General features: G+C 41.8%; 3 protein-coding genes across 3 annotated transcripts in view; 2 read left to right on the plus strand and 1 right to left on the minus strand.

The window, feature by feature from the left end:
- The window catches only part of zbtb16a (zinc finger and BTB domain containing 16a), a 108,434-nt gene extending 93,270 nt beyond the window's left edge, over window positions 1–15,164 (plus strand). The window contains exons 6-7 of the mRNA XM_086012401.1: window positions 5,081–5,251; window positions 8,354–15,164. Coding sequence (XP_085868527.1) covers window positions 5,081–5,251; window positions 8,354–8,583 — 401 coding nt within the window. The 3' untranslated portion in view covers window positions 8,584–15,164. The remainder of the gene's footprint in view (window positions 1–5,080; window positions 5,252–8,353) is intronic.
- Window positions 15,165–16,195: 1,031 nt separating this feature from the next.
- The window catches only part of usp28 (ubiquitin specific peptidase 28), a 28,105-nt gene continuing 21,602 nt past the window's right edge, over window positions 16,196–22,698 (plus strand). The window contains exon 1 of the mRNA XM_086012078.1: window positions 16,196–16,228. Coding sequence (XP_085868204.1) covers window positions 16,211–16,228 — 18 coding nt within the window. The 5' untranslated portion in view covers window positions 16,196–16,210. The remainder of the gene's footprint in view (window positions 16,229–22,698) is intronic.
- htr3a (5-hydroxytryptamine (serotonin) receptor 3A) lies at window positions 17,787–22,340 on the minus strand. Its single transcript, XM_086012083.1, has 9 exons — window positions 22,236–22,340; window positions 21,674–21,837; window positions 21,494–21,538; window positions 21,297–21,406; window positions 21,046–21,215; window positions 20,510–20,670; window positions 19,589–19,799; window positions 19,279–19,515; window positions 17,787–18,916 (listed from the first exon to the last, which is right to left on the minus strand). The coding sequence occupies exons 1-9, from the start codon at window positions 22,306–22,308 to the stop codon at window positions 18,615–18,617; spliced, it is 1,473 nt and encodes a 490-aa protein (XP_085868209.1). The 5' UTR covers window positions 22,309–22,340; the 3' UTR covers window positions 17,787–18,614.

The raw sequence follows: 22,698 nt of genomic DNA on the forward strand, positions 1-22,698 counted from the left end.
ACGTGGCATTCCCTTGGAATGCGCGCTTTGAAGTTAACCATCTTATGCATATTTTGGGGGAAGAGAAGAAGAGGGGGGCCCGAACGCGTCTGAAAGGAACCTTTAGATAACTTGTGTTATTTATCAGATGATATCAAGATGTGTAGTAGAAAATCATGATACTACGATATTGTGGTTGGTCATGATATGATTATACTGTGATCTCTTGATGATATCATTAACTGATGTCATGATACAATATCATATTTTATTGTATGGTATTGTGATATGATAATATGATATTGTCTTTTTTTTTTTATCTAAAATTGGTAAATAAAGGCTTTTATATATCATTGTGCCATGTTGGTGGTGTCCAACCAACTAATAGCACTTGGAAAAAAAAAAAAAAAAAAATTCTGGTATTTCAGTGGAAAAAAATCTAACAGTTTTTTTTCCTACATTTTTCTGATGAAATCCTACAAACTTTCTTTTAGGATTCCCACTAAAAACGAGCTCCAAATTTTGAATGCACGTCACACGTAAGCTCCGATAGCTTCCCAGACGAGAATGTACATTGCGTGACTTAACATTCCCTTGCGCGGAGTGACAAACAGCATAAGCGGGCAAAAAAAAAGCCTTTTTTTTTGTTGTTGTTGTTGTTTTGTTTGCGGGACATTCATTATGCGTGCTTCATTTACCTGTCTGCTGCCTTATCTCCGCAACGCAGCCGAGAGCCGTGACACTGGATCTGCGTCGGAGACGTGGAATTTAATGGTGTTTATTTCAGCATCTTAATCTGGCCATCTTTATTCTCCTCCAACCACCTGCATGGTCTACAACACACGCGCACACACACGCTTAGCTTTATTTGCTCTTGTGGTAGGTTTACTGCATGTATGCACAGTGTATTAAAGGTTCAAGTGCACGTGCTCAATTATACAGTGTTGGCAGCTGTGCCTTCTCTTAAAACGCACACATTACACAGCAGACCTTCATTAATATTCCATTGTTGTTCACTGTCTGTCTGTGCCCAAGTGTGTGCGTGTGAGACAATTTGTCGTCCGCCGCATCGTTTTTGTGTTCGCAGCTGTATTTGAGCAAGCAAATAAATCAGCTGTGGCCGTGTGCCCGTAATTTAAAACCTATAGAATTAACACACAGACCGGAACACCCCCCCCCCCCCCGCCCCCTCTCAATGGTGCCCTCGGGCATCGCCACCCTCAGCACTCCTTTGGGGTGTCAGATGAGAAGCTCTGTGTGTGTGTGTGTGTCTGTTAGTTTGTGTGTGTGGTGGCAGAGGGACGCAGGTGGCGATGCCCAGGGGCACCCAAGGGTCCAGTGCCCATGTGATGCGGTTCCACCTCACTGTTCCGGGCCCTCATCTGTGGCCTCCCTGCTGCTGCTTCCTGAGAGGAAGCAAAGAATCAGTCTAGAATTTTCCAACTCAACTTTCAACTCAGATTCCAGCAATTTTCCATTAGAGCAGTAGTTTCTCCAACTTTTTACGCCATTAATATTGTTGCAAGCCACTGTGACACTATGCACAGTCCTGCACTTAAATATAGGAAGATTTTACATTTAAAATCTATTGTATGTAAAAGTTAAATACAACAAATGTAAATTGTAATTGTGACTCAAAACACCAGTATCGCCCATACCACGCAAACACAGAGCGGTACTTTTTCTTCTTGTGACGTAGTGTAAGATGCTGTAATATTGGTCATTTTTTTTGTAGACGATGAAGAATATATATCTGTGAGTACTATAGCATCTGTCAACATCAGGGTTATGGTTGAAGATACATCATTTCCATTTGAGAGCCGGAAGACAAGGACACACTCCAGTAAAAGATGGACTCCAGACACCCAGCTATATACAATTTAAAAGATAATTTTCCATAATATGTCCCCTTAAATTGAAAGTCAAACATATTTTTTTCAAGAATATGTTCTATGCAAGCCCACTATTTGAAACAAGGCATTCTGATGAACATTGCGTTTGTGGAATAAGAGTTAATGGACTCGTTTTTAGCCATCTCTGGAGGCGGCCATTTTGTCACTTTTGTCGACGGAAAATGACATAACAACTACTCAGGTAACGATCAATCACAGCTGACCTGTTTTCTGAAGCTGAGCCGTGATTGGTCGTTACCCGAGCCCTGGGTAGTTGTGATGTCATTTTCAGTCGACAGAAATGACAAAATGGCCGCCCACTCAGATGGCTAAAATTTTGCAGCTTAACTCATATTCCACAAATGCAATATTAATCAGAATGCCGTTTTTCAACTAGTAGGTCTGCTGGGAACATATTCTTGAAAAAAATATGTTTGGGTTGATTTCGTCTTTAAAGACCCACTTTTGTTCACTTTGTTGTTTTTTGTGTGTGTGTGTTGTGTAAAGTATGATTTGTCTACTGAGCCCAGACTGAATGCCTGCTATTCTCCCCACGTTCTTATCTCTTCTTGTACACGATATCCGCTTGTAAGTAATCACGGCTTTCAAATGCAACAGCACACTAAATCACTTTTTTTTTCTTTTTTTTTCTCTCTTTTTTTTTTTTCTTTAAAGAATCCAAAAGTGAGTTTGCTGAGTGTGTCCTGATAAAGTTTACAGACATAAGAAAAGAAAACAAATAGCGATAAAGTGAGAGAGAAAGTAGAGCTCGGGCCACTGGCTCCCCCGCCGCGTTCGCTGGAAATTAGATTTTCAATACGATAGTGAATGATGAAGTGATACCTTATGAATGCAGCCCCCAAAAAGAAGGGGGGGAGAAAATCCAGTCAGAGTAACTTTTGTCAGTCTTCCTATATGTTAGCTTACCACTGCTACTATCGTGGCATTTTAGCAATTATCAATGTAAGGAACACCTGATTGTACAAGATGAAAAGTTTTTCTGCCTTTGCGCTGCCACTACTCAGTTTGCTATTTTGCTTGATATTATTACCATACCTAAATAAATACTTATCTATCAGTCTTAGGGTGTTCGCTACTCAACTTGCTATTTTGCCGATTGTTAGCATACAAGCTTATACTATGTTAGCATTTTAGTAATTCTCATTAGAAATGGTGCAGAAAGATGTAGAACCCTTATCAATCAGCCTCAGCCTTGTCTACTCAAGTTACTATCTTATTATATGGGTCATTTTCCTAATTAATCCATCTTTTTTCCCTCATTTTCTACTTGTTCCATATTTACTCTGCAGCGTTTCAGTTCAAAATCAGCTCTGATGAGTATTAATTCTCTCGTTATTATTATCATAACCTCTTGCACTTGCACTTTGCTCTCGGTTGGGATTTTTTTACCCGGTATATTCATGAAAATAGCACAGGACGGAATTAGGTGTAAACAAACCATTGAGCGTCGCCGTCTCGCGTATTAGCATCCTGCTCACTTGCTGCGATCAGACGGCCTAATTAAAGGCGGCTGAATGCCAGGCGCATTGTTATTCTGGCGGCGTGGCACGCGGCCGCCGGGCTCGTTGATGGATGGCCATCTCCTCCGTGGCCGCGACGCCCCTCGGCGTACAGCAGGAGGCGCTGATAACTTCATGCGGACAAATAAGGAGTGTCACATTTATTGATCCTCAACACACACGACCCCCCCCCCCACCCCACATCTCCCACACGCCCGTCACATTACAGGCAAGCTCGTTCCTTTGAACGCGTTGTCTCCCGTGACAAATGTGGCGCGGCCCGAATGTGATCAGCATTTAAAGTGCGTCTTTCATCCGCCTGTCTACGTGCAACAGCATGTCGTCTGCGTACAATAAGGCCTTAAATAACGTAACACGTGGGGGGGGGCCAGCGGTGAGATTGTCTCTTAGCGGCGGGCATAACGAGAAATGCAATTTATTCAGCGGCACGTCACCGCTCGGACAGGCAGATAATGAAAGGCATGGGTCATTGATGGCGACTTAAACCTGCAGCGTTGGAGCGAAAAGCATTAATAAATAGCCACATTACTTGACTGGAGGATGTGACACAAGGAGGTGGTTGTACGGTGGATCGAAAAAGTCTACACGCCCCTGTTCAAGTGCCAGGTAGAAACGAAACCAAGATAATTCATTTGAAAATGTTTTCCAATATTATGACATTTAACCTCTGCAACTCAATAAAGAAAAAACTATTTATTTTCGAGAGGGGAAGTAAAAATAACTGAGAGAATGTGGTTGCACAAGTATGCACACCCTCTTATAAATGGGGGCGTGGCTATGTTTGAAATTCACTAGTCACATTCAAACTCATGTTAAATGGGAGTCAGTACACACCAGCCAGCATTTCAAGTCACTCTGATTAGCAATAATTAATATTCAAATGTTCTAGTAGGCTCTTTTCGACAGTTCTGAAGCCTGAAGGTTTTGTAACACTGAATGCTATTTCGAAGTGTTTATAATTCCTTGTAACTTGACTCAGACTCCAAGTTCTAGCTATAGAAAAACAGCCCCAAAGCATTGTGCTGCACTGTTGCCACCAACATTCCTTGCTGTAGGTATGGTGTTGTGTTTTCACCAAACATACCTTTTTGGAATTACAACCGAAAGATACAACCTTGGTTTCTTCAGATCATAACCAATTTTTCCACATGCGTTTTGGAGAGCTCTTGTGTGTTGACAAAATGTAGCCGAGCTTCTTCCATCCATACAATTAGTAGCTAAAGCAAATTACAGGTATACCATGATGGAACCAAGGATGTGTATTTCAGGAAATGTTCCTGGTTGATCAACGAGAACACAAGCAATGCGTTATTGATTAGAGAGAGCTGAAAACAAGGAGAAATTATATCCTGGCAGTTTCCCTTATAACGGAGAGGAGGGAGCGCTGAGCTTTTTTCGTGTTTGTTTGTCATTTGAAACTGCTCTTAAGTGATTGTTGTTGGAAAAATATCAACATGACAACATGTGAAAAGCAGCCCAGCATGAATATAATGCCTGGGAAACAGCCCTCCATTCACCGTGTTTTTAAAATGGTTTAAATTGGTACCTGGCAGGCAGAGTACCAAAAATGAAAACCCTACCATGGGCGTAGCCCAATTGCTAAGTGACATTTGCAATAATATTGAAAGAGAATGGTGCCTGACCGAAAAACTAACGTGCACTTTGCAGCTGGGGACCACCCGTACGAGTGCGAGTTCTGCGGGAGCTGCTTCCGCGATGAGAGCACGCTGAAAGGCCACAAGCGCATCCACACAGGGGAGAAGCCCTACGAATGTAACGGCTGCGGCAAGAAGTTCAGCCTCAAGCACCAGCTGGAGACCCACTATCGTGTGCACACAGGTAAACACACTCCAAGTTGTATCATCACTTGTATTATTTACGTTTGTGGTGTGTGTTAATGAAACTAATGGCACTCACAGGACACCGCATTAAGTACTGTAGCTACATCTACGTGCCTACAGGTGTATTAAAAAAAATGCCTTCACAACGGTAGGTTAGAACTGATCAAGTATGAACATCCTACCAGTTGGTATGTAAAACTTAGCTAGCTAGCTACTCAAGTTATGAAAGGTGTTTTACATCTTTACCTATGTTCAGGTACTATTTTAAATAAGATTTGGTCAATTGCTAACATACTAGCAGTTGTTATGCTAACTTTTAGCATGATAGCAACTTGAGTAGCCAAAACTCTAAGCCCGATAGATAACAATTGAACTTCTTGACTCTGTATTACATAGCAGTTGTGTGCTAACAACAAATAGCAAGATAGCAACCTGAAGTAGAGGACAAGCTAACATCGGTTAATAGATTTATTAAACAACCTTGTAGCCCTGTATTTGGGTACTATTCCTAAATACATTTGATAAAAAACAGATTTTATGCTAAAATTTAGCAAGATAAAAGCCAGAGTAATATTATACTATGCTATACTTTACGATACTATTTCAAATGAAAATTGATCAAATACTTACATGGTAACAGTTAGTTGGTATGCTAACACATAGCAAGATGAGCTAATGCAAGTTGATAGGTTTATAAAATCTTTCCCTGTATTCGGATACTATTTTAATGGCAATTGATAAAATGCTAGCAGTTATTAAGTAGCGTAGCATGCCGAGAACTGTTTCTAATACTTACCTAGCTTCATCTTGCCAGTAAGCTACATTGATAAATGGTTCAACTATAGTTTAGATCATAGATGCTGTCGTACATTTGAACTGTTGCTAACCAAAATAGCAGCACCTCGCAAAGCACATGAACAGTTTCTCATAGGAATAACATTATGGAGAAGCGGTTATTTTAAAAAAAATGTGTGAGGTCTGTGACGTGGACACTCCACAACATTGTTTTTATCCATAATACTCCTTTTCGTGATGAACTGTTTTAATCCAGCTCTTGTATTTGAATGTCATTAGACGGTGCATGTGTCGCTAATGTTGAGTGGAAATGAGCTTTTCCGGTAATGCATTCATTGTCACACATTGTGGCAGCAGCTCATGAGGCGGTACACACACTCGCACACGCACAAACTCACACAGCAGATGCATATCTTTGTCGGCGTGCTACAGTAAATGAATGTCTCCAAAGACTGCCTATTGATCGCGGTATATTTAGAGGCCCATAAAGATGTTGACACAGTGATAAGCTAGCGTCCGCCAAGAAAGGGAGCTCGGCTAAGACAGATCGAGAAGCCCACCGGGGCACTTGTGCTTCCTTGCAGTTTCCTCACAGTAACACACACACCGATTCTGTATTTCTGGGGTTCTCCTCATAATCCCAACGTCAATCAGATATGGGTGCCATAATGCCATAAAATTTCCAAAGTTGCCTATAAAAAAATAAAAAGTTTAAATGTTACAAAAAGAAATTTGTCACAAAAAATGTGACTACAATATGTTTGTGTAAAATACAGCTCTCCTAAGTATGATATTCATGTCAAAATTTAATGGGGAGTTACACTTATTTTTGAAACAATATGTGATAAATCACAATCTTATCAGGCCTTTTAATTTGCCCATTGGGAGGTATAAGTGTTTTAGTACGTTGGTCCCCATAGCATTAGCCTAATAGCATAATTGCCCATGTCACTTTTAACTGACTCTCACAATATCAACTAAAAATACCAATGCGTTTGCTTCTTCAGGTCTGTGTACATTCTCAGTCACCCAGGTCAAATTCATGGTAATCCACAAAAGACTGAATCAAAGCGTATGGACAGTCGATTGAATGTTTTTTTTCTTGTTTTCCGAAAACGTTAAATTTGACATCGGCGATTATGCTACCAGGCTAGCCTTAATGCGCTATTTCAAATGGTACGACATAACGCGTAATTTATCTCAAATTATCCTGCAGACCGCCCTCCCAAACTTCAGCTCGCCGACCCCAGATTGAGAACCTCTGCTCTAATTCGCACACACGGCACACGCGGCCATCTCCCTTTCAATAAGGCAGCTGTTAAGCCACACTATCAAGGTAGCCTGTCCAATAATTGGTTCCCACCTCCACACACACATCCAACTCCTTTTTGTGAGGGGTGGGGGGTAAGCGTGGGGGGGATTCGACGCCAGATAACAAGAGCAAGCGACAAGCTCACCGTCAAAGGCCACCTCACATAAAAGGCAGCCGCTTGATGAATCATCGACAACTGGCAAGGACCTAACCACCCCCACCGTTGCTCCCACTCCCCTCCGCACATGCCGATGGCGGATCAATACCGCCAGGGGAAGGGGGCTCCGGGGAGGGGGCATTTGCAATTCATTATTAGCTGCTTATGTGAGGGCCACCTTGTTTACAGTGCGGTTATCGATATCAGCAGCCTTCGGGCTGGCCGGCGTGTACGCTTATTGGCTTCTTCGTGGCGGTCAAGGTCACGCTGGGGCTGACGGGCGACGTCTGGGAGACAGTGGCGGCGACCTGATCGTTTGCGACTGCACCCCCTTCAAATGCCACTGGCGAAAGGTCGCCATTTGCATGTCTTTAAATTGAATCGTCGCCTCGACATCACTCACATCAGCATTAGCGCAGTTAGTGTCGCTGGCGCAGTTAGCATCCTAAGCACAGTTAGCGTTCTTAGCACAAACTACATGGACAAAAGACACAAAGGGTTAATTGCCACTGAATCTTGATCAATTTGCTGCAGCGGCCAAATTTCTTGTTTCCCCTCAGTCTCCCCTTGGATAATATTTGTCTCTTTTGCCTGAAAATTAAATAGAGGACACAATCTCAAGTGTTTGTTTGCATTCAAACAGATGCATTTGTGCTGCAGTGATTTACTCCACTGCCTCAACTTAGTTGCAGCACTTTGTTGGCCTCAGTCTCCTCTCGGATAAAATTTGTATCCATACCGCGCAAAGTAAATACAGTGTAGTCTCTACCAAATTTCTCTCTGCCAAAATGGTCAGTCACTTTTTCCTGACCGACCGTTGCCTTCCCACCCCTCAGGTGAGAAGCCATTCGAGTGCAAGCTGTGCCACCAACGATCCAGGGACTACTCGGCCATGATCAAGCACCTGCGCACCCACAACGGCGCCTCGCCCTACCAATGCACCATCTGCCTGGAGTACTGCCCCAGCCTGTCGGCCATGCAGAAGCACATGAAGGGCCACAAGCCCGAAGACATCCCCCCGGACTGGCGCATCGAGAAGACCTACCTGTACCTCTGCTACGTCTGAGAGCACAGGAGGTAATGGGGAAGGGGCGGGTCTAAGGAGAATTTAGTGAAGGCGCTAGGTGAAGATGTGGCAGAGGGTTGGTGATGCAAAAGGGGGAGCGACAAAAGACTGATGAGAGTGTCGCGCATACTCTTCTTTTCTTGCAAAAGAGGTGACAAAACAAGGGTCCTCCTGGAAAGACTCGCAGAGACGCACCGTCTCCGCCGTTTGTTCGGAATCACCGGGTCATTCCCGCACACGCGCATTGTGTTACTGTGTTGTTGTTTTTTATTTCAGGTCGCCTCGTGATGCAAACACGAGCTGCAGGGAAAGTGTTGCTGCTACAGCGTTGACAGATTCTCAAGGGCTATCAGACCCAGGCAAAATCTGGAACTCTGATTTTGTGGAATCTCTAAGCCCGTGACACTAGATTTTTTTGATTTTTTTTTCGTTGTTCTCGTCACTTCTTTTGTTTTTACTTTACCCTACCAATCTCCAAACAAATTTAGATCATGTGAAGACGATGCGAATGTGATTTAAGTTTTTGGGAAAGAACGCTAAACACTTTGTGTTTCTGGTAGTTGCTGTTGCAACTAATATGAGTGTTGACTCCTACCAAGGCCCGTCATTCCCCCATTAAGATAAAAATTGGGACCGTTAGGACCAAATTGTCTACTTGGTAGATACTCACCTCAGTGGTTCCTGAAGAATCGGAGGAGAATGTCCCAGAATTCTCGCAGTGTTATTACTACTGGCAAAAAAACACACCAAAATGAAATGGCTTCTTCCTTGGCCCATGCCTCACACCTCCACCAAGTTTTGAGGTTTTATGTTAAATAGTTTTTGTGCGATCATGCTTTGATACACCCCCTCGTTTTTTGTTTTTTTTATAAAGATTCTTTGATTTATCCACTAAGAGATTGGTAGAAATCTGTTCAGTAGCGTTTTTCATAATCATGCTAATGAATCTCCTTGGAAGAGTTAGCAAGAATGGCACTTAGGCGAATGCAGGCTTCTGCCCTGGCCAAACATTTCTCTGGATTTAGATTATCCGCTGACAAATTGATGCAAATTCCAAAAAGTGCCCCTTCAAAACAAGAAGTCCTGCATTGGCGCCCTTTACCAGAGCAGCACGAGATTGATTTCGTTCTTCCTTGGCCCATGTATCGCCCATTTGCAAAATGTTATGTAAATCACTGTAGTAGTAGTTTTCTCCTGATCCAGCTAACAAAGAAAAAAAAAAACATTCATTCATTCATGTTGGCATGGCATTCGGTAGATCGCGAACTTTTGCCAAGGCCAAAAGCTGCCTGGATTTTGATTGGTCACTAAAATGGAGGGATCTTGTGAAAAGCACCCATAGAAGACACCAATTTCTGGATGGACAGAATGAGAAGAGCTGCACTTAATTTTTTTTTCAGTTCTTCCTTCTTCCCCGCAAAAGTTCACTGGGGCAGCGTTAAAGCGTCACCGAACTTTTTTCGTGTGGAGGTAACCAGAATGGCACTCAGATCAAATTGTACACTTTTCTCGGTATCATATGCACCTGAGATTTCTACAAAATATTTCAGATTCATGAATTATCCCGTGTGGAAGTTCCCAAAAAGTGTCCTTACTATAAGAATTCTTGGGTCTGCACCGAAATTGGACAACTCATTCCTTGGCCCTTGCCCCGCCCCTCCACCAAAGTTTGTCCCGTGAACGAAAAAGTTCTGCTTGGTTAGCAAGTCAAATACTTGAATGTCGGCGCATTGCTTTCGCCGAATTTTTTTCACGATAGCCCCTGAGAATCGCCAGCCGAGCCGGTCGGAATATGCAGTAAATGAAAGGGGAGCGCTAAAAACAAAGGATGAACCTGAATGGTGGGTTGGGTGGGAGGTGGAGGGCATTTGGGGGGTGGGTGGGGGCTATATGCTGCTTTTTTTTGTCGGCGTCCTCTCATTGATCTTCCTGGTCCGGGTTTCAAAAGGCTGACTTATATTTTGTTACGCTCTGCATCATCATCAATCAATGTATCCACCGCAACTACGACAACAGTCTCTGTTTGATCTCAGTCAAGCTTTTGATTCACATTAATCATAGCAATACACCGCCGCCATCCGCGTATACTCTCGCTTATCTCACACTAACCACAAAAAAGACGAACCCGGGAATGAAAAATGTCGGAAAATGGGGGGACGCCGCCCGACCGAATGACCGATAGACCGACCGACTGACCGATAGACCGACCGACTGACCGGCGCTCTCTCAACACGTGAATGTGAAAAGACTTGCACGCCAAGGCTGGGGAAATACGCCAACCGCCCGGCAACGAACGAACATCACTGTTATCCAAGGAAGAGGAAGCGGGAAGCGCCGATTGGACTGCTTGAGTGATTGACAGAAGGGCAGGACCAATAGGGCGACGGATAAATCGACTCTTTCTCTGTGGTTTCATCTCCTGGTTTTCACTTCATACTTGAATTACCTCATTTTGTGACCTCATGTTTTTTGTTTTGTTTTGTTTTGTTCCCCCCCCCCCACGTTTTGTTAGCGTCGCGAGTCGTAAGGATGCGTTGCACAGCGTGATGAAGCAGTGTGTGTGTTTGTGTATGCGTGCGTGTTGGTGGGTGTGTGTTTGTGTGTGTGTGTGTGTGCGTGCGCAGACACATGTTTCAAAAGTGCCGCGACAGCGATGGGATTTAGTTTGTCTGTGCATGTTACCAAACTTGGTATTATTATTATTAACCGCGCTTGTTAAAGAGTCAGCAGGTTTGGTCTTTTTTTTTTTTTTTTTTTTGTATGTGTTGTTTGTTATAAAAAGCTACCTCTAAGTTCATGTTTTGGCAAAAGCACATTTTTTTTTTTTGTCGTTTTATGACTTCTTTCATCATTGCTACTTCATCTCACGCTTGTGTATTTTGATTTGTTTTGCTCCTCAAATTTGATTGACCGTATTTCCTCAAATAGTGGCCCATTCTCAAATGATGCGGTGTGTTGTTCTTCTTCAAATAGATAAATGCCTTAGCCCCAGTGTACACTGCCCTTTTCTCATCCAGGGGAACAAAGTAGTCAGTAAGACTACATCAGGTTTGCTCGCTCTGTTGCTAACCAAAACAGCAGCACTTATTGAGGCAAGTAAACAGCATTTTGGAAGAATGCAAATGTTTTTTAATTTGCTTCCCTTTTTGTCCCGTTTTGTTGTAACTATTTGCTTATTTTTATTCACAAATTGAAAAAAAAAATCACTTATTCGGTTTGTTAACCCAATCCCCAAACTCCCACTTATTTGCATTTTTTTTTTTTTTATCCGATCCCCATTTTTTTTCATGGCTTACACCTTACCACCACTTATTTGTGTTTTTAATTGACCTGATTCCCTGCTTATTCGTGTTGTTGTTGATTTTTTTGTTTGTTTGTTTGTTGTTGTTTTTTTTAGATTTATTTTTACATGGCAATTACTGCATAAGGTAGCGGTAATTATTTGCCGGTTTTCATGGGCTCAGTCCGTAAAACACGTGAGTATCAGAGATCCAAAAATACTATCGCCCCAGGCCACTACATGAGGAAATACGGTAATTTTAAAGCAAAAATCTTTGTAAAACAGTTTGAAAAAATAACCATAGTAAAGGTTGATGGGACAGGGGAATGTAGTCCAAGAGAACATTTTGGAATGAGCAAAAAAAAAAAAAAAAAAATGGGAAAAAAAAAAAAAATGAAAAAGCAATTTTGAAGCCTTAAGTGGTGCGCAGAGGAAGGAGGAAGATAAGAAGAAAGCACTATTGCTTCGCGGGTTCAAAAACGAACGTAGACACTTGAACATATGTGAATAGACTTGTAGTTTTGTAATGTGAACGGTGGATCAAAAGGTGCTGGAGGTCATTTGGGGGATTTTTTTGCAGCGTGCGATGGACAATTAGTAATCATCACGAAAAAATGTCAAAAAATGAATTCCTGAACGCGAGCCAATGGAGGCAATTTGATATAAAAAAACAAAAAACAAATTGTGATATTTTTGTATTGCGTGTCAGTCCTGTTTATTTTTTTTGTGGAGAGTTCGAGCAGGGCACACGTTTGTCTTTTTTTTGTTGCTTTTTTTTTTTTGTCTCCTGGGTGTAATTTTTGCCTTGCTCCTCTTTGATATTGTGTGAACATATTGTAATAATAATGATAATAATAATAAGTGTTGCTTTCTGGATGTCAATTGCATTGTAGGTGAAAGACTAAAAATCTTACCGCCAACTTTTTTTGTATGTGACAAAAAAAAACAAAAAAAAAAAGAGTACTTGTCACTCACCATCCTATCAATCAAACTTGACCGTGGGCGTGTTTATTATTATTATTTTTATTTGCTTTTGTACTTGAAAAGATTAAAACAGAAGGGATGGCACGTCCCGCAACACTGTGAGCCGAGCGGTTCGGGGATGTATTTTTCTTTTTGTCCACAACACCACCTGCAAATAACAGCAGCAAAACAATGCCACCAACCTAACGTTACCCACAATGCAACACTTCCCCGTCAAGTCAATTACATCATCGTCCTCTGAATGTTTTCTACTTTTTCCGTGCGCGTGACCGAGTGTGTAGCTATGCGTGTGTGTGCGTACTAGTGGAAAAATGCACTAAATCAGATACAAAACTTTTATTCTATGCCACTGTTTTTTTTCTTTCTATGTTTGAAAAAGATATAACTCTATAGACATGTTGGCATCGATATCGTTCTTCCCTCAGTGTTCCTCTCTGATGTTTTTTCCCGTACTCTTTGTGTGCCTAAACATAGAAATTGTTGAAAAAAAAAAAAGACGTGCTCTGTTTCTGTATTTTCAGATGAAATTTTTTGCAAAAAAAAAAATGTCTGCCAGCAGCCATGGGATGTCATGATACATGTTTATGTTTAATTCATAATTAGGGCTCTTAATGCTATTGATTTGTAGCTTGTTAATTTTTTTCATTCCTTTTTTTGTCAGCAACAGGTTTGCTGAAAATTCTGCAAAAAATAGCTAAATCTATGGACAGCTGACACCATTTTTTAATGCCCTTCCTTTTGAATATCAAGTTCAGTGGTGCCTTGAGATACAAGTTGCCCCAACTTCCGAGTTTTTTGAGATACAAGCCGTTACCCAGAAGACTTTTTTTTTATTTGAAGTGAAATTTTCAGGTACTAGCGCTGTCTGCTGGCAGTGTTGAAGTTTACTGTCAAACCAACATCAAACTAAGGGAATTACACGTATTTAAAACAACCACTGCTTTTGCAAAACACCATAAAAGGGCTAATGAGTAGCATCTAGGTGGCGGTGGCTAGCAACACGTTATACAATACTCACAGGCGTGTATTCTTTATCATCTGCAGAGAATGGTTACTATTACTGCAGCTTACTGAGGAGCTTTGACCATCTCCTTTTTTGTATTATACTGCCCCCGGTGGCCATGGCGCACACAGCAGAAGGAGCAGTACCATATTCACTGAATTGAAGGGAAAAAAATTGGCTAAACCTGTCTCATTTTTTGCATAATTATGACATAACTATGTTTTAAAAAGTGCAAAAATATTCGGTTCTATTTTTCTTGTTTGAAAAAAAAAACACATTCCAAAAAAATTGTCTGTTTTTGGGGCGAGCCTAGAATTGATTAGTTGCGATTACATTCATTTTAATGGCGAAAGATGATTTCATATGCAAGTGTTTTGAGTGACTTAAGATTGTATCTCAAGGACCCACTTTACTTTTGATTAAGATTTTTTTTCCGACATGATACATTCAGGGCACGTGGGTAAAAAAGAGGCACTCATGGCATCCCTGGAGTGGGCACTTGTACGTGTGTGTGTGTTTTTGATGTGGTGTTTTTCTCGCCATTTCACACTCATGTGCCATTGAGGTCTCCTCGTACATTTAAAAGAAAATGGAGAAAAATTAATAAAAACAAACAAAAAAAAAAGGAAGCACCAAGTTATTTTTTTATCTTAGCACTGAGGACCAACAACTTCGCCCCGTTCGGACCAAGCGTAACAAAGCTTTTTTTGTTTGTTTGTTTTTTTTAACGTAACAAAGTTTTTTCATTTTCTTTTTAATTGGTTGTTTAATTTCTTTTTTATTATTCTTCTCTCCTTCTCCATTTTGGTGGCAGCACAAGTGCCAATCCAGAAGTCACTCTGTATTATTAAGAAATTTCAAGACGATAGTGTTTGTTTTTATTATTATTATTATGATGATGATGATGATGATTTGAATTGTTAGTTTTTGTCTACCTCAGCACCTAATCTTAGCCTAATCTTAGAAGGTGCCCAATTATTATTTTTTAATTGTTTTTCTTTTATTTTTTTTCTCTTGTGTTGTTGTATTTTTTTGTTCATATCATTGAAATTTGCATTAGAGCTTTGCAAAAAATTAAAAAGGTCCGTTGTCTTTTCCAGCGACAATGTGCGTTTTTTTTTTTTTTTTTTTTTTCACAACTCCCCCGCTGTGGCAATATGTTTTCATATGTCTTGCCACCGTCTGTTAATATAGAGGTTATATTGTTTATTTTTTGGTTTATTTCCATATAGAATCAGACACATCTCTTTGTAACATTTCAGTGTTCTCTGGTGGAGTGTGAAAAAAATTAAATAAAAAAGATTTAATGCTGCAGGTCCTTCCATGTTGTCACTAAAGTCCTTCAATGTTGTGCCTTTTTGATCGTGGAAAAAATATTACAATCTTTTTTTTGTTTTCTGGTTTTTACATCCTACTAACAGTATATTGTCTTTTTGTAGTGGATTGATTTTGTTTTTTTTATTTATGGGTTTCATTATAAAAAATCAATTGTACACACAGGAAATAAACAATGGACTTTACGTCAGTTGTCTGAGCACTCTCACTGACTGGCTTGGTTTCCTTAATTTTACAACAACCATTATTTTTAATTATCTGTACACTCATTCCTACTAATCATGATTATAGAATCACATTTGTGTGTTCCTTTTCAGGTGTATTTTTGTTTAGAACCACAGGAGTAATATACAACTTTTTTAATTAAAAAAAAAATACATTGAAAACACATTAACAATCAAGATGCATAATCATTTGCAAAACTAAAAATTCGGAAAGAAAAGTTGAAAATTACAGGTTTTGTTAGAACTGTAGTACATTTGTGAGCTCAAATAGATGAATTATCCGACAACTAATCTTAAAATTTATGAAGTAAAAGTATTATGTCACAAGTGGTACGCGGGCTCCCTCTAGTGGTAGATGAAAGAATGACTGCCTCATTACAGTTCAGTTGTATTTAACTTTAAGGTCATATACCTTTGAATTTAATCTTTAAAACTGTCATTTATTTAGATACATTTTAACGTAACCTTTAACTCATACAAAATTAGCAGTTTTTAAATTTTGGAGTTTTATCTCGTGGGTTGCAGACCAACTTTAATAAATCAGAAGTTGACATTCATGCGTTAATCTTTTTTAAGCAACACAAAATATATTTAAATTTGGATAATTTACTTATTTTAAAATACGTGGGGGAAAAAGGTTGAAATGTTTACATTGGTTTGATTTCACGCGCGTGCGCAGACTGCATCGAGCGTGCCTGTGGAAGGCGACAAACGAGAAAATGGCGCCACCTGCGGGAGTACATTTTAAAAGAAAACCTGACCTACCGGTACTTTGTTCTGCTTATTTGAACATGCAGTACAATGAAAGCTGATGGACAGGTGAGTCATGTAATTTATATTACTTTATAATTAAGTTATGATTACTTTTTGCTTGGCTCCTGGGCAACTATGCTTGCTAACGTTAGCTTAGCTCACTACATGGCCTCGTACTTCTCGGCTAGTTAGCATGTTAGCTATGCTGATGTTTATTTTTATCTTATTGCACTTTATACTTGCCGAGGTTCCCCCATTCCCATAGCAGTATTAGTATTTATTCTTGGCATTATTTGGAAAAACATGTACAGTGTAGTTAAATGTGGCGTTTTTTGGGTGCTTTTTGAAAAAGCAAATGACAATGGCATTTTTTCAAAACAAGCTTTTCTTTTTGTTTATTTTCCCTTCTGGGTTTCTGCTCATACCAAAACAGTTTTGAAACTGTATTTATTTTTTTTCATTAAGTGTCGTGTTCACTCTGTGCCCGCTGACTGACTGACTGACTGACATCAAAGCAGTCCGCTTATCATTTGTTTGGTATGTCGTGTTTTGTTTGTTTGAGGGCGCTTTGAAAGGAAGTAAGGGAAAAGTTGCTATCAAAAGATGTTCACTCTTTGTACTTTGATGTTATTGTAGCTGATGAGGAAGGAAGGACCATAGGGGCACTGGAGTTTGCGTCATTCAGCGTCTTGAGGTCAGCCATCACCAGCCTTCTGTCTGGACCTTTGACCCACATTCTTAGGGTTAACATCACTAGTACATGTACAGTTTGTTTATATTACTAAACATTGTTCCTGAAATGACCAGCAATGTTTTAAAGCGACATGCATTTCTTTCACAATTTAAAACAGTCTCTATATGTCTTAATATTAACAAATGTGGCATGCTTTTGTCAAATTACCCCAAGGATCAAGAATTATAGTGCACTTTACCCAACGTCTTTCGAGTCACGCTACAGTAGCCCATTTTAGTGGCCGGCAAGGTCTTATGCACATGAGCGACTTTATTTGCCACCTCCTGTACTGCCGGATGAGTTTGGCATTTGTTACCATGACAACTGGAGGCGGAGCCTGTGCCTTGCACCTAGAGTCACTTCTACTTGCAGGTGCACAACCCAAAGTGTAGGGCTCGGTCAGCGAATACGCATGACTATAAAAGGACAGTAATACGAGTGTAATTCGTTCTCTGACCTCATTCGTAACTCAATGTACTTGTAAATGAAATCAATATTCCCCATTGAAATGAATTAAAGTTATATTATTCCCTCTCTGCCCCCCACTGTCTTGTATAAAACTGAAAGACAATGTCAATAAATAAATCTGTTTTAGAGATATCTGTTATCTGTTAAAGAGTAATTACTTTACTTTGGGACAAGCCAGAAGTCAAAACATCCGTGCGCCTAAACTAGTGAGTTAAAACTGATTAATTTCTATGTGAACACAAATATGAATTTGTTCCATTATGTGGTTTATTAAATAATTTTAAGTGTACTGTAATGCCTCTTTGCTTTGCAGGCATTTTCACGTGGACACATGCCACGTTTTCAGTTGTGTAATGACATATACTGCAGGATGAAATCAATTTAATTCATTTCGAGTTATTTGGTCAAAATCATTTCCAACATTCTAAATACATGTGTTAAATATCTCCAGACATAAATCCAGCCAGCCCAGTTTCTCGTCCATTTTAAAATGATTCAATGTAGTAGTGCATAGCGCCGCTTTCTGGCTGGATGGGAGAACTACAGCATTTTCAGCAGGACAGCACAAGAAGGCTTCTTGGAATGGCTTTACATGGTTAGAGCATTGAATTCATCACCGAGTGATTTTGCCGGTTTGGACATCATAAAAATGTATGGGGGATGACAGGTGGACAAATGCATATAGTGTAAAATCACATCATATACAGTACATTTTATGCATTACTGTAATAATTTTAGTTTGTACAGTAGATAAGCGCCAAATAATAATTGTGAGTATATACTGCACTGCCTATGTCGTATCACATATTTGCAATGACATTATATAAATAGTGTTAAATGGGATTTTTTTTTAAATTCCCAACACTGATAATCAAATGTGCAAATTGACCCAGGAGCACTGCTGTTCCTAACAAGCAAAGTAATCACTTTCATATATTTGCCGTGTTACTGTTGCTGTTATCCTTTATGTGAAGCAAATCATATCAATAAGTACAGTACATGGAACGGTAAGGCCTCATCTCCAGACATCCCAAAAAGATGGACAAAAGCATCGCACAACCTTCGCTAAATCTGAAATAGTCTTACGTTTCCGCTTAATTTTTTGTCAACCCATTCGACTGTACAAAGGTACCAAGGACATGGACTCACTACCCGTTGGGTTACCATGCAAGTGTCTCCAAATTTCAGCAAACTCCTGTGCAATTTTCTACTTCCACGGAGCGACCCTAATGGTGTCCGGCGGCTCCGGCCTCACGCCACCTGCCACACAGACCACAGCGTGCCCAGCGTAATGCTGTAGGCCACCACCGCCACCAGGTAGACCCTGAAGAGCAGCACGTCCAGAACGTAGCCCACCTGCAGCCACTCCTTGGCCACCTCGTTGCCGCGGTCCCGTTTCTCCAGGAAAGTGCGTATGGCCGTCACCTCCTGCAGGATGTTGCTCACGACAGGTGGTGACGGGACCCTCGTGGGGGGCAGCCCCCGTCCCAGCAGCGTGGCCTCCCTCTCGTGCTGCCGGCCAATCTCGCAGGTGTGATGGAGCGTGCACTGGGCTAATGAGGATGAAAATAGATGGACGGCGAGTGTAACCGCCACTTCATTGAAGCCACGCGCTTCTCCGTCAACAAATACAGTGCAGCTCAGTCGCCTGCTAGTGGATCTCATCACCCAGGTATGTCAAACTTGTTTATGGTATCAGGCAAACCTAAATATCAGATTCGATAGCGTGGTTTCAGTCCCCACTCAGTAACGGCGTGAACTGAGAGTGAATTTTTGTACCGCCGTGCCCTGCGACTGACTGGCAAGAGGCTAAGCGGTGTACAAAATGGATGGCTAGGCAATACTGAATGTGAACCTTAAAACTAAGGTCCAGGATTTTTCATATAGCAGGCAACATGACTCAACAGAAGCTCACCAGTGCCATAGTTGTTGTCCTTGTAGTCATCCATATCTGAGGCTTGCGAGGACAGTCTGGAGCACAGCCGGTGCTTCTTGCGGATGCAGAAGAGGGCCGAAGCTCTCTCCAGAACCAGGTACCTCAGCCAGTGAGGCACAGGGGGCTGCAGGTCCTGCTTGTGGACCAGACGCACGATCAACACCGTTTCCGTCAGGCTGATCACCAGGAGGGCCATGCAAACTACAAAATACACGCCTACGGCGCAGGAAAGACGAGACCAACTCAGTGACGCAGACACAATCAAACAAAACGGGCCCTCCCGAGTCACCTATTAGTGGCGTTCCAATGGCGGTGGCGGGCAGAGTGTCGGATACGATGATGAGGAAGACGGAATATCCCAGCAGCAAGGTGATCTTGAAAGAAACTCTTTCGCCGCTGTCGGGTGGCAGGTAGAAGCCCACGATGTCCATCACCATGAGGAAGATGCTGGGCAGCAACAGGTTGACCGTGTAGAATAACGGCCGCCGACGGATAACCACCTGTTGACATTTTTTTTTTTCTTGTCTTATTTAAATAAGTAACAATTTTTTGTTGTACGGTTTGTGTGTGTATACACCTGACCGCAGGGATATCCAACCTGTGGCCCGGGAGACGTTTATAGCCTGCTGTCCGCTTTTTAGCAGCCCGCGGCATAAATTAAAAGCAACATGTGACGCGGCCCCTGCAACACTTTAAACGTCTACTAGTAATAACACATCGGTTTTCTATACAGCGTTTCTAGAGATGCTAAGAAAGTATTTATTTAGTCACAAAATATGTCTTAGTAATGGATAACGGTTCCGCTACTTCTTCTGTGTCAAGGTCCTGATCCTCCTTTAAAAGTTGTCTGTTTGGTACCGATTGCTGTTGTTTTGGTTCTGAATGCGGCGATGTGATTCAGCTGCTTGATTCTCATGGCATACATGGCAGCGGACCCCCCCCCCCTAAGGACAGTCGCCTTATCAGCTTTAAAAGAGACCTCGTATGTAGCAAGAATTTTTAAGTGGCTCCTACGTCATTCTGTCTTTTTGTATGCTCTTGGAGAAAAAAACGTTTAGACAGCCCTTGCCTGACAGCCTCAAAGGCGACTGGAAATGGTCTTTTAATTCTGGAAAGAAAAAAAAAAAGAACCGGATGTTTATAGTAACACACTGGCCGTTTGTTCCTGGCGGGGCCACAGTCGCATCTCTGTCCAATCGGATGAACTCACATGGAACTTCATCTCGGCATAGTAGTCGTCGTTGTCCACGCTGAAAATTTTGTAGTTGGACAGAATGTGCAGCAGCTCCCACTCTCCTTGGTTCATGAAGACGCTCTTGTCCTCCCTCAGCTCCTCTGGGCTGCGCATCAACGTGATGTTGATGTCATCAACTGCAGATCGAACACAATGTCGGGAGCAGCGTGAGACCGTCATGGCAACGACTTGCCCCTTCAGTGAGGCGTACGCTTTCCGAGCACACGTCCCAGCAGGGGCGGACGCAACATGAAGCTCGTTCTCAGGAATGGCGACAAGCCTGGGGGTTTTCAATTTGTGTTGTTTGTCAAATGGAATTTGTGGGGAGCGACGCTGTTGCATCGGCACACGCCTGACGTGAGGCTTTGGAATTACAGCTCATCAAAAATTCACTAGTCTAGTCGAGTCCTCGAAGACTTTTTAATGTCAACCACTTTTAATGTCCTGTTTCCTTGACCTCAAACATGACCAAAATAGTGGGGGGAAAAAAAAATTGAAGTGATTAGTCGTACTTGTATGGAGCCAGCTCTGGAAGGTCAGGCTGCATTTCTGGACATCAAATGGGAAGTTGTAGATGTTGAGCGTGCAGGCGGTGACCACCTGGATTGGTTTGTAGTTGCGCACCATTCCGTCGTGGGTCACATAGACGTACGGTATGTCAGGGGACTTCCCCACGTCAACGCTTGTTTTGACAGCAGATGCCACAAATGTCAACATGATTGCCGGCAAGTGCAGAAGAGGCGACGCAGACCGTGAGCCTTACAACTCGTTGATGAGGATATCCGGCACCCACACGTTGGCGGTCGGTAGAGAAACTTGTTTGACCTCGTCAAAGTCCTCGGGATTCCAGACGAGGAATTCATCTGTCCATGACTTGAAGGTTCAAGAATGGAAGCACTTTTACTTTACTTTAATAGCAGTTATAGCCCTGATAAATAGAGCAACTTTGCGTGTGTTTACCTGTCTGTACCACACGTACGTTGTCAAGACCTGGTTCTTCTCATCCTGTTGAGTCGTAAAAAGAAAATGTCAAGAATCTTGACGTGAATTCATTTGACATTCATCTATTATTCATTTTACCGGTTTGAACATCTGGTCATATTAAAAAAATCATTCTGTGACAATCCCGTACATCCTCACCACGTTGAGGATGGAGTAAACCATCAGGTCGATGGCCACCAGGGTGGACGTCCGCCAGTCTTTCACGGGTCGAACCCCTTTCTTGTAGCCCGCGCTCAAAAAGTCAGAGAGACGTACCAATGTGGCGTTGGCAAATCGGCCTGTGGTGCCGCTCGGTTTCTTCACTGAAATGTTTTTAAGCATTCGTCTTATGACAAGAACGGTCCTTTCGCCAGAGTTCAGTCGACAGTCAAGACAATCATTGCAACTTAGCTGTTGTTTACCAACTTTACATTGGATGCCGATTTATCGTATGCATTGCATCGAGTCGAAGACCAACAACAACAATGGAAATAGTTTAAATATTGTCCCTTATACAGTGTTGACTAACTCTCAGACGTCAACCATGTATTCGTTGACTCACGATTTCAGTCATTCCTCAACGTGCCAAATAGGATTGCTAAAATATCAAAGGGCTTATATTTTGTTACAACGTGGCATAGTCAAACAATCAAATGAAGTATTTACAAGGGTAGGTATTCATCATAGACTTTCAATATGAGGATAAAAAAATGTTCCGTACCTGTGCAGGGTCTCGATGTCCCCAGAATAGCAACGAAGAGAACCAGCGCCGTCCAGGCTGATGTTGGTCTCATTGTGATACTTCGCCTAAGTCTTCTCGTCTCGTTGTGCAAACCTTGTTAGCGTCGCCCGACTCGCGAGGGCGAAGCCACCCTCACTCAGTGAGAGGCCACTCCTACGCCGAACACTCATACGATGAGCTAAACAGAAGCTGAAAAAGTGCAAGGGGCGTGTGACCAGATTGTGTGTCAAGATAGTTCACAAAGTCATTAGAAATCGGGCTAGTGCAAGGCCGGAGAGAAGTTGTTTGGTATGATTCGTATGATGTTATTGCTTAAGACAAGCAGTGGCTTTTTCAATTGCATGGTGCTGAATCCAAAATGCTGACCTTGTAATCATAAATATGCAGTGCCACCAAACAAGCATGACCCAAAAACGTATTCATAATAAGTGTGTTAGGGATT

Source organism: Filicampus tigris, chromosome 17 (assembly GCF_054856515.1).
Source record: "Filicampus tigris isolate MCC_2025a chromosome 17, RoL_Ftig_1.0, whole genome shotgun sequence".
NCBI classification, from domain to species: domain Eukaryota; kingdom Metazoa; phylum Chordata; class Actinopteri; order Syngnathiformes; family Syngnathidae; genus Filicampus; species Filicampus tigris.

Coding starts and splice junctions, on each gene's coding strand:
- htr3a (XM_086012083.1), bottom strand. CDS start 22,308: ATGAGACCAACATCAGCCTGGACGGCGCTGGTTCTCTTCGTTGCTATT. Junction 21,539..21,673: donor TTTACTCCATCCTCAACGTG/GTGAGGATGTAC, acceptor ACGACTCAACAG/GATGAGAAGAACCAGGTCTT. Junction 20,671..21,045: donor CCAGAGCTGGCTCCATACAA/GTACGACTAATC, acceptor TTCGATCTGCAG/TTGATGACATCAACATCACG.